Below are 12,080 nucleotides of genomic sequence, written 5' to 3'. Positions count from 1 at the left end.
TTAATCTTGCCAAATATTGGCCCGTGAAACAAATTGCGAATACTTTTTTCAAGGTCATACGAAAGTCGCTCAAACAATGGATTTAGCACAGAACAGACAGAAGAGAATAGGAAGTACAACTTACACTATACAGCCAATGAAATATAGTGTTCAACAAGAGGTACGACCCTCCCGTTGAAGTCCTGAATTTTTCAGGCTTCTCTATGCACGTTGCTAAAATTGCGTTCATAACTGCGAGGATCATAGCTTCAATTGATTGTTCTGATTGTTGACGTTACGTTGCTCTTTACAGGGACTTTACTGTACCTGGCTCTGAATCACTATTTGTTTCGATCTGTCCACTGCAAAAAGCTGCGTTACGCATCAACTGAACAGTAATTGTTTTTGCGTACATTGCTAGAAAGAACTCGACCCAACATTCTTATACGAACGCTTCTAACAATGTTGGATACGCATATAACATTGTTGGAAACACGTCACAGTCCACCTCCGCCATTTTCGGTTGAGAGGGCCCCTACACGCTTCAACATTTCTTGTAGTCCCAAAAGTCCTGAATTGTTCAGGCTTCTCTACGCAATTGCTGAAATTGCGACTATAACCGCGAGGATCATAGCTTTACTTGATTAGTTGTATGTTGGAGAAAATGTTTGATCGAAGTCCAAATATTCTTCCAACCCAAAAATGTGGTGACAAACGTCATCAAACATGCATGCTACACGTTCTAACGTTTTCGATCCAACAAATGTTTATGACAATAGAGAGGTTAAGCATGACTTTTACGGCCAACGGCAAAAGGGAAACGGTAGGTTCCTGCTTATCAAAAAGCGTGAGAACTCTCTCATTTTAACCTGTCTCGTTCCTTTGAGAAGTTGCTTGATATCTGGAGCTAACAGGACAGAAATGAGCATTTTTGTCACTGAACCTCTCTATAATGTTTGAACGTGTAGCCAGGGCTTTTACATACATGTATATGGTGCGCGATCCTTCGGCGAGCGGAACGGTTCGCAAAACTAGTTGGGAATGCCCCGGACCCTTCCCAGGAGTCTTTGAGGCTTCGCACTCGAAAAGCGTCGCCGGCAAAAATGGCAGAAGTACACGTGTATTTTTTCTCTGCTTTGGTTTTATCGTGCTGCCTCCAAATTTTAGCAGGGTATTTAAAACGTGCACTTCTCTATGGTAGTTCTACCCCTGGACATTTATCTTAAATAAGTATTTGCTCGTATTTATGCAATTTTAGGAGAGATTTCTACGCTATTTTGGGTGTCCCTCGAGACGCGAACAAAAATCAAATCAAGCGAGCCTACAGAAAATTAGCGATGAAATGGCATCCCGATAAGAATAAAGAGGATCCCAAAGCCCAGGAGAGATTTCAAGACTTGAGTGCAGCGTATGAGGTTTGTTGTTATAATAATGTTTACAATATTTTTTCATCTGTCTTGCTCAGAGAGAAGCTTTGAAAATGAGTAATTTCGGAAACTGTGAAATAGTTTCTCGTCTGTACTAAACACGACATAGAATTTGGTAAATTTTTATCGCAAAATTGTTTTGCGAACTGCTTTCACTCAACTGGTTTTGTAAAGTTTTAGCATAAAGTCTTGCAGAACATTTATCTGAGGAAAGCAGGTACTAGCTAGTATAAATACAAATGTAAGTTAAAAAATACAGCGCTGGGGCAACGACTTACATTTCTCCAAAAATTCTTCGCTTCGACCTCACAGTTTTCTACTTTGCACAAACTTTGGTGTACTTGAAACATCGAAGTAGAAATTTTCCCACTACTGTATTTGTCATATTAAACACACGCAATTTAATGTTGCACAATAACAAAGGAATTGTCAAAACACGTCGCAGTTTCACGGACAAATGCGATACTCGCGCTTTGAGTCGATCTGTAAAATCTAAAAGCATTATATGGTATTAAAAGTGGATAATTTTTAGCCAACTTTGAAACCATAAATTTAAAAAAATATATTTTGCTAATGGCTGTCCATCAAGGTGTCGGGTTGTGATTGGTTTAATTTTTGCCACATTGTTTCCGGTATACAGAGTCACACAGTAACGTCCGCATAGCAAGTTCATCCGCTACGCTTATTTATTATATTTTTCCAAAGAAATAATTTTATCTGTTTTTTTTTTTTTGGGGGGGGGGGGGGAAATTAGTATTAATGTGAGGATGTGCTAACTTTTCAAAGAGAATTGCTTTACTGTTAATTGTAAGAATCCATACAATACTGTGTGGAAGAAAGGGCTCAGTAAATGTGAATTTCTAGCCATATGAAGCTGGAGAGGTTTTAGTCCATTTGTTAGCCAAAAGGGTTTTTCTTGGATTATCCTGTAGAGTGCCAGCTCTTTAAAACTTGTTATAATTTATCAGGGTCAGGCAAGGCCTTATTTAAACACTTTTCATATTCACCAGTCACTGTCAGGTCATGAACTCAAATTGAAATGTTGTTAAAATTTAAATTCTTTGTGCCAGGTGTTGACTGATGAAGAGAAAAGAAGAACATATGATAGACACGGAGAGGAAGGACTTAAGAACATGAACAATGGTGGAGGGGACCCCTTTGATCCATTTTCAAGGTCTGTGTAATCAATAACCTACAACCATAACCCACATTATTTGGTCCTGCATACACTGTATCTCTGGAAAAAAGGCACCTGTAGCTTCACGTTGTACCTATCTTATAGTTTTTAAACTTTATTCACCCCCAATTGTTTGAGGTGCATACTGTTAGTTACAAACAGTGTTTTTTCAGTTGAGTTCAGTTTTTTCGCTTGAGCCATAAATTGTTGAGACGTCCTTCATATCTGGCTGCTATGTCGTGGATAATGGCACCAAAAGGTCGAGACAGCAGAAAGCAAATCGTTATCTTTAAGAAAGTTATGACATTTTTTAATTTCGAAGACATGTTTCGATGTTACAAACATCATCGTCAGTTACAAAAAATATTTGAAAAACCGTTAGGACTTATATAACAACTAGGCGAAACTTGCATAATTAAATATGATTAAGTGACAAGAAATACATATTTGAGTGAGTTACAGAGTGTTAGAAAGAATGTAGAGCCTAAAGCGTAAGTGTCAGGTTGACGTGATGAACTTGTTGGTTTAAATTAGGCTGTTCCCAATTTATATGCATAGCCTCCTTGAGTTTAAGTTGAAAGCCATAAATTAATGGGAAAAAAATTAGAATCTGTAATTTATTGTACAGACCGAAAAAGCAAGGTTAGTAAGATAATTATTGTATCTCTGAGGTAATAATGGTCATGGGTAAGTCAAGACAAGCGTTCAGCTGCCTCAAATGATTGGCACATGCAAAAATCTGAAAAATGAATATATCTTGTTGGATTTTTCAAATAGTTGCTTGAAAGATTCAAACAGTTTCACATGTTTATTTCACATGAACATAAAAAACTCTCTAAGAAATGTTTCATCAAAAGCTCAAGGCTGTACTGTACAGTATGGCCTGCTAAATTAGCTAATCGTAGTGCACATACTATCTGAGAGTAAATAACAAAATATTACTATATTATTTTGATATCTGCAAGTGATACAGTGAAAGAGAAAACTTTTTTTGCTTTTTAGTTTCTTTGGGGGCTTTGGCTTCCATTTTGAGGGGGCGCAACATTCCCATCAGCGAGAAGTTCCGCGTGGAAGTGATATTCAGATGGATCTGGAAGTCACTTTAGAAGAACTCTACAATGGCAACTTTATAGAGGTAAATGAATTTCCTTCTGTTTCATCCTTCAGGTTGTTTTTACCTAAGCAGAATCTAAGTGAAACAATTGTTTGTGTAATTTACCCCACATTTTTTATTGAAAAGACCAGATGGTAGGGTTTGATTAAGATCCTGGAATAAATAAAGTAAAGAAATACAAATGTACAGAACGTAATATTATGTTCTTTACTTTACCATTCATGCATTCCTCTGTGCTGCAACTTCCTTGTTCCACACGGGGAAGAATAAGGCAAATAGTGTGCCAAAATGGAGATTTACTTGTAGTTTGAGCAATGAATAAAGAACTAGAGATTTAAACGAAATGTGTGGTTCCAAGAAATATCCATAAGCCATCACGGAGGGCATTGGAAATTCCAAGGGGGGGGGGGGGGGGGGCAGAGGCCTAGGAAATTCCAGAGGGGGGGGGGTGTGGTTGGACGATAAAAATCACTTTCCAAGGGGTTAATTTTGAACTCAGCAATCTTAGCAATCTGGTAGATCATTTTTGAAGAAATAACTATATCATTTACCAAAATCAGTTTTCTTTCTTCCAAAAGCATTATGTATGCGAATCCAAAGGAATTAGGACCCTCTTAGGCCAACAAAAACTTGACTTGTCGCCATTACTCGTTACCAGTCTCCATAGAGACATGACCGCATAACAGGGGTGGTCACTAGCTACGTTTCTTTGATGTCTGCGTCACGTCAGTGAGTGAAAGTTTCGCTTCAAGAAGCAGAAGGTTTACGATGAATTTATTTCAAAATCTAGAGTTTTCATTCTCCTTTTTGTTTCCCCTTAATTTTGTGGTTGAAAGCTTGACATGTTCGCGACTGTATTTATGCTGAAATGGCATTATTTCCATCAACACTATGGCCCTGGAGACAGCTACCTGTCAGGGAAATTCCCTCCGTGGTGGGGAATGGATATTTTCTGGAAGCACACAATATGCTGAAATTGCAGTCAAGAATTTGCATAATTAATATAAGAATTTTTAGACACTACACAATTTGGAGCAAATGTTCACATACAGGTCAATGTGTACCAAATGCCAACACACACTGATAAAGAATCTTGATTTCAACTCTCATCATCCCGTTCAATACAAAACGTCAATGGTTAATACACTCCTTGATAGAGTGGAGAAAATCCCATCAACCAAAAACAGGGAAACACAAAGAAAAGAAACATGTTATCAAAGTCTTGATGAACAATAACTATCCCTTGCAATTTATCAAGAAATGTTACTGTGCTTGCAGAGGCATTGCGACTCTAACTCTAACAACACTGCAAGCGAAGTAACATTGATTACAATTTTGTTTTCCTACCCTACGTGAAAGGCGTAACAGAAAGAATGTAGAGAGTGCTATGCAACAACAGAGTCAAAGTTGGTTTTAAACCATTCAGCACTTGAGGAGCAATCCTTTCAAGACCAAAGGATAAAGCAATCCTGTTTCAGTCTTGATTTATAGTATACAAGTAAACTGCCTTGATTACGATTTCACATACATGTCTTATGGCCAAACGGATAGAGCACTTGAAACAAGGCTTAGAGCTGTCCGTGTTTGGAACAACAATTCTAAAATTGCAAGACACGCAGACCCTATTTGGCCATAATATGGATTTTGACCATGCCATTATAGTTTACAAGGCAGCTGACTATCACAAGAGACTTTTCGCAACAGTGCATGACAGTTGAGTAAAGGATTTTTTTGTGTAAATGCGTCTCAACTGGGTTAAGGGTGGCAGGTTTAACATGTCTATAATGTACAGTTTAATTTTGGAATGTCTTGACAGGTGTTGCGTTTCAAACCAGTTAAAGAGACAGTATCAGGAACAAGGCAATGTAATTGTCGGCAAGAGATGAGAACCACACAATTAGGCCCAGGGAGGTTCCAGATGTCACCTGTTGATATCTGCGATGAGTGCCCTGCTGTCAATTACGTCACAAAAGAAAAATTATTGGAAGTTGAAATCGAACCGGGTATGCACGATGGACAAGAGTATCCATTTGTTGCAGAAGGTATGGAAATAGTTTGTTGAAACTGCAACCTCAAGGAATTGTTTTTTATTTATTTCATATTTACCATTTAGAAGCAATACAATGTGTGGTTCCAGAAAATATCCATACCCCACCCCACAAAAGAACGAAAAAATCGTGGGTGGTGGATGGGGGGGGGGGGGGTGCAAATCAAAATGTCTTCTGTGGGGGGGGGGGGGGGTGGGATATTTTCTGGAACCATACAATGAAAGAAAAAGTTGTTGAGAGACATCATTATCAAGCTAATTAAGTAACCAAGTCAATGAAATATAATTGTATGCCTGTGAGAAGTGATATATTCCCTTGAAATTTTAATATTTTACACCTCTCTCATGTATAATATGCATGTAATTATTTCATCAACTTAGTCACTTAATTAGCTTCAGCTGATAATGATGACATGGAGTCATTGAAACATCGTGCAACAACTTTGATATCACTGATATTTGTTCCTAAATGTTTCACTAAACTTAATATTATTCGACAAATGAGATTTTACTGCCCCATCAGTAAAATATGGTTAATGGACTGTGACTGTACTAAAAGTACCTATTCATGTTGCGATAGTTATATTCGTGTTCTTTGTAGTCGGTCGTTCAAGGTGATAAAATCATTGGTCTTGTTGTAAATGAAATGAAGACATAAAGACCTTGTTCCTAGATCTCAGATTATAATGTACATGTACATCTGCATTGGCCAAATCTGTTGAGGCCTCATTCATTACTGCCAAAGAGCATGCCTACCTTTTACCTAGTTGAAACTGTACAACTGGCTACTTAAATTAATAGACAGTCTAGCTATAAAAGCCTCAGAATTAACTATAGAGTGTTTTTCAAAAGAAAACATTTGCATGATAATACAGCTCAGTTCCCAGAGGATTAGTTGGGTACACCAACATGGCCGCCATTATATTGTTCAGGTACACCAACATGGCTGCTGTGATGTCACATGAAAACACTCTATTGGAGGGTCCTGTGAAGTGCTAGCTTTCTACCCATGTAAACCATGTGAGCGTTAGGTTGTTAGCCCTACCATCAGTACGTGTAGGGCTAACGCTCACATGGTTTACATGGGTAGAAAACTGGCACTTCACATTACCCTCCAATAGCTGTTCATTCTGAAATGTAAGTGCTTCACGGCCAATGTTTGCAAAAAGCCTCAGTTAACTGTCCAAGGTTCGTTTGGAAGTTTGTCTTTAAAAGTAAACCAACTGGCTGTTTGCAATTTGTTTATGTTTTGACACTCCCAACCTCCCTTTGGAGATGGGTTGGATATATTTCTTTGCCTTCATTAAAATTGGGTCACTCTTGTGTGATGCGCTTAAGGCTGCGCAGTGACTTCAGTGGGTTAAGAATGTACTGTATAAGTGATGTAACATCTCACAAAGCCAAATCTTGTTTCTTAATGTCACCTTGTTAAGACCCAAACAGTTGTGTATCTTATAGTGGAATTGATTGTTATGAATCTTCTTATAAATTTTGGAATGGGTAAAAATATTTTGGCCTGGTTGATTTTGTAGGTGAACCTCACATCGATGGTGAACCTGGTGATTTGAAGTTTATGATGAGAGAGTTGAGGTAATGTTACAATGTATCTTGTGAAGAGCCTCTAATAAAATCATATGTCTTAAACATAGTCTTGTTGTTTGCAAGGACACATTTTTTTCTGGTGCAATAAAACCTGTAGTTATGCAAGAGGATAAACATTTAAAACTATCACTGGGGTGTTACTTGGGGAAAAATCATGTTAAATTATCTGTAATCATTTGGTTCTCAATCTCATTTTGCTTTTATCCACAGTTACCTACATGTGAGCCAAACTGAGAGCTCTCTTTAAGGGCTTCAGACACAAATACACATGTACAGCTGTACATGTACATAAAAAAGAAAACCATATAATTTTAATTGCTCTTCAAATTTATAGCAGTCATTCATCCACATCTTTGTTCATGGCATCAAAATTATGGCCTTTGAACAAGCTTCGTATTAAGGTGGCTCCGCAGAGTATTTTGCAAATACCCTCACTGCATGGCACAAATTACAAAAGGAAACCTAATTAATTCTCTCAGTTTTGCCTGTAGAGACTAACCAATATGGTGTCAACTTTTTTACAACATCACATCTTATGACAGGCAGATATATTCCTATTTTCGGCCTACATGTAAATTCTGTAATGTTTATACTTTACTTCGGTGAATTTCTTTTAGTCTCTGCCTTGTTGTGGGAATGGTATTGACCAAATGCAAAAATGACCGCCAACAAATCATTGTTTTGTCTTTGTGTTAATTAGCCTAACTAGCCTCGTTTTACAGCTCAAATTCTTTCAATTTTACGCGTGTGAATGAGGCTAGTTAGGCTAATTAACACAAAGACAAAAGAATAATTTGTTGGCGGCCATTTTTGCATTCGGTCAATTGCCTGACATTTTGAAGTGGTAAAAAGTCAAGGTTGACTTGTTCAAACGGTTTTGCCAATATTCTGTAATTTGTCATTTTCCTAAATATTTTCGATTAGCTCTGAGAGATTTTAACAAATAATTGTAAGGTACACATACTTGATAGGAACTGTATGTGATGTAAAATTACCAAAGGGATTGTGAGAAAATTAGCAGTTAATTTTACAGATTTGGTCACAACACGTATGACGTCACAAAAATCAGAAAAACACCCATGATTCAGGCTTTTCACACCATACTAGTTCCCAGCTTGCACGCGGCCCCAAAAACTCTAGGGAGCCTCCTTAAGTCAATTTGAATGTATTATCATGATCCTGTTCCATGCAATAATTAGTCAGGATGAGCAGAAAAATGAGGGTTAATAAGAAACAAGGACAGGAGTGGACTAGAACAGTGTCTGTTGCTCATCCTCTGCCTGCATTTCCCTGTCCCCTTTTCTGCTGGCGCATTCACATCTCGCCATTCTCCACTGTGTGAAAGCTTGGAGCAGGCTATATTTACATCTTCTATTCTATTATTTTGTCTTAAATGGAGGGCTGTCCAGAAGCTTTGGACAGGATTTGAATGAAGGAGGGGTGATTTCTTTACTGGTTTGGCCTAATCTGCAGCTTTTGAATAATCTCTAAATATTACTTCAGTTTTGTTAATGAAAATATGCTGTCTTTGTATTTCCCCTTAAGAATTTCCATTCTAAAGGCAGTGCTTGAGATGTTACAAAGTGAACAGAGTATTAGTGAATCCTCTTGCATCCTTCAGATTACGTGTGGAAATAATTTTGTTGACACCTGCAAAGTGTTTGCAGAATAATTGCTAGGAAATTTGTATAGGTAATCGTATAATTTCGAGTGCAATTTGGAACAAATAAGGAAGAGTAAATTTTGTCAATGACACACAGAATTGTGAGCAATTTTAAATCTCGACCAGGCACGGGTCATAGAATACTGTACACTGTACCTCCGCAGCCAAAAAATGTAATTTATGCCAGACCGATTTGTGCAGGCAAGTTTCTGATTGGCGGAGATTAACACTGCCTCACCTAATTTCGGGAATGAGGGATGGCTCATTTTCTGAAACAGCGACTGGTAATCGAGCCTAGGTATACTTGTGAAATTAGGGAATAATTTCACTAGTGTTGAGTTTGGTCCAAAATAAAATAATTTCCCTCGCCTAAAGGCTCTTTGAATTTAGACAAAACGTGCATGAAGTTATTCCCTAATTGCACTCGTCACCATTTGATTAACCATACAAATCACTCGTGTTGCCAAAAGAAATGTATACACAATGTACATTGTACAGTCAGTAATACTGTTTGAGTTATTAATCAGTGCCACTGTAGTCTTTCTCTCTGGATACTAACATTGCCTTTCCCTTACCCATATCTCCACAGTAATGCCTTAAGTAATAGTTTATTACAGTAACCTTGCTTACACCATTTTAATCGTGCCTATACAGACATGACAGATTTCAAAGGAAGGGAGACGATTTGTTTACAAATGTGACAATAACTTTATTTGATGCCCTAAATGGATTTGAAATGGACATACTTCATCTAGATGGACATAAGGTAAAACTGCTTCCTTGTTGAGGCCCTTATTCGTGGTTTTGTGTTACCGGCAGACATGTTTTACACTGAAATGTGCAGCTAAGGATGAATTTGAAAGCCCTGTGATGGGACTTTATGAATTTTCTGTTTCATTAAAAGATTTCAGTCCAGTTGAAGCAACTCACAATACATATAAATGCATTTTACACGTTAATAATTATTGAAAGTTTGTAGTTGGTTTTTTAGTTCTTTGAGTAACAAAAAATTATGAGGTGTCAAAATAGGTAAAAAAGGGAGGATGTGTTGGGAAAATACTAGTGGGCAAACTTGTGTGTTTCAACGAACACATTGACTGTTCGTTTTCAACGCATTAGAAACTTGTTTGATCATTGGTAAGGAAAGAAAGGAAAAGACCTTTATTTAAGTGTCTGGTCGTTCTAGCGCTCTGGGAATCAAACCCGGGCCACATTGGCGGGGGGCTAGTGCTCTCACCACTGTTCCATTCCCTGCATTAATTCTCTTGTGTTTGAGTGGTACTGAAGGAGGTTAAAGTACATGAATGTATTTGAATGGTACATGTATAAATTTGGACAGATTGTCCCATATCAATGAAGTCATTGCCTCTTAATTTCATCCATTCTTTGTTCCCACGACTCTGGTGTCTAGTGCTTACATGTACATGTAAGTGCTTGGGATCTTGTACTTCTATACAGATTCTCCTGGCTGCCAAGGGAGGGTGCTTACTGGACAAAGAGTACTTATTTTGAACAGGGGCATGCCAAGAAAAACACATTTTGATGGCAAAAGGGAAAATGTGATTACTGTGCAGCTGTACGCACCGAAAGGCAATTGTAGCAATACACTAAATGCAGAGAAAGACACGCTTTGTAGTTTCACTTTCTTTAGAACAATCAATAGTTTGAAACATTAAGTGGCAGCATCCTACACAGTTTTTGGAAAGTTTTGTCTTAGGCCGTGATTCACATTTTGTTCTGCAGGTGCATGTAGTGCGTGAAAAGATCACATGGCCTGGAGCACGAATAAAAAAGAAAGAGGAAGGAATGCCAAATTATGAAAACAATAATGTAAAAGGAGATCTCTTCATCACTTTTGATGTTGAGTTTCCGAGAGGTAGTTTCGAGGATAATGAGAAAGAAGGTTGGTACAGAAGCTCCTTGTTTCCCCATACTTAAATGTCTTCTTGACCAGTACATTTGCAATTATAATAATAGACTGGTATTGTCAACTTCTTTTGAGCATTGCCTTGCATTTTGTTGAGTAATCATTAATGATTGAGGTATGGTCAATAATTCATTTGTATTGATGGAAATGGATTTTTTTGTTTGCAGCTCTCAAGAATATTTTGAAACAGGATCCTCAACAAAAGACATATAATGGTCTATAGGAATAATTTACATGTATTGGTCCAAACAAATTAAATTTTAGTCATCTTTTAATTTAAACATCCATGGGTAATGTTTTTTTGTGACAATTGTGACAAAACGATACCCCTTTGGCAATACATGTATTTCAAACTTTAAGATATAATTATTTCAATTGACGTTTTACAGGGGTCACCCAAGGATTTTTCATTTGACTCCTAGAAAAGTTGTCTTGTTTTATGACCAAACTTAGACCCTTTACGATTTTGAGCACAATAATTGTGAAATTACATGTATTTCATGTGACTTTTCTATGTTTGTCTTTGGATAGCTCTTGTACATAAATGGAATTTTAGAAAATAAAAAAAGAACTGCCATGTGTGCTAAAGAGTAATGAGTAAGTTAAGTGCAAAATGCTAAAGACAGGGGTTAGTAGTTTAAATTCATAGTAATCATCAACCTGGTTGGTTTGCTGTAGAGCAGGCAGCTCAAGCTTCTTACAAATGAAATGATCTTAGAAAAGACAGAGTAATCAGAAAATGTTTCTTCTTGACAATTTTATTGTCCATATTGTAAAAACGATGTGATTATGGAAACTTTATAGCAAATCAAATAGAAAAAACCCACCAATACTTCAGTCTTCTGTTTCTTTTATTTCCCCATTTTAAAAAATGAAGTGAAAACCTTTTACTACTTATCTGTCCTGTTGCTGCTGTGAATAACACATGCTCTTGACCCATGAAAGTAGGTATAACTAAAGCCTTTGAGTAATGTTTAAAAAACTCGCAGCAGTGTTTTATCAAGGGTTTTTAGAAGTGATAAACACGTGCTGCGAGTATTTTGAACGACTTCAAAAACATTCCACAAAAAGCGTGTCAAGCCTCTGGACTCAGAACAATGGTTCAAACTTTGAGAGGAGAATATTAGCATACAAGAAAAACAAG

At 37.3% G+C, this 12,080-nt stretch overlaps 1 protein-coding gene and 1 pseudogene across 1 annotated transcript; one reads left to right on the top strand and one right to left on the bottom strand.

Annotated features, from left to right (window-relative positions):
• Window positions 1-1,043: 1,043 nt before the first annotated feature.
• Window positions 1,044-11,517, top strand: LOC137984247 (dnaJ homolog subfamily B member 11-like). The gene is made up of 9 exons (XM_068831363.1): window positions 1,044-1,150; window positions 1,238-1,394; window positions 2,477-2,580; window positions 3,586-3,718; window positions 5,514-5,739; window positions 7,277-7,334; window positions 9,664-9,775; window positions 10,753-10,912; window positions 11,104-11,517. The coding sequence occupies exons 1-9, from the start codon at window positions 1,083-1,085 to the stop codon at window positions 11,157-11,159; spliced, it is 1,074 nt and encodes a 357-aa protein (XP_068687464.1). The 5' UTR covers window positions 1,044-1,082; the 3' UTR covers window positions 11,160-11,517.
• A 252-nt stretch (window positions 11,518-11,769) lies between these two features.
• The window catches only part of LOC137984245 (solute carrier family 52, riboflavin transporter, member 3-B-like), an 8,483-nt pseudogene continuing 8,172 nt past the window's right edge, over window positions 11,770-12,080 (bottom strand).

This window comes from Montipora foliosa, chromosome 14, assembly GCF_036669935.1.
Source record: "Montipora foliosa isolate CH-2021 chromosome 14, ASM3666993v2, whole genome shotgun sequence".
NCBI classification, from domain to species: domain Eukaryota; kingdom Metazoa; phylum Cnidaria; class Anthozoa; order Scleractinia; family Acroporidae; genus Montipora; species Montipora foliosa.
This window is presented reverse-complemented; position numbering and strand designations above follow the sequence as displayed.

Excerpts from the sequence above, each read along its gene's own strand:
- LOC137984247 (XM_068831363.1), top strand. The coding sequence starts at position 1,083 with ATGGCAGAAGTACACGTGTATTTTTTCTCTGCTTTGGTTTTATCGTGC. Across the intron at positions 7,335-9,663 it reads TTTATGATGAGAGAGTTGAG|ACATGACAGATTTCAAAGGA; the intron begins GTAATGTTACAA and ends GTGCCTATACAG. Across the intron at positions 10,913-11,103 it reads CGAGGATAATGAGAAAGAAG|CTCTCAAGAATATTTTGAAA; the intron begins GTTGGTACAGAA and ends TTTTGTTTGCAG.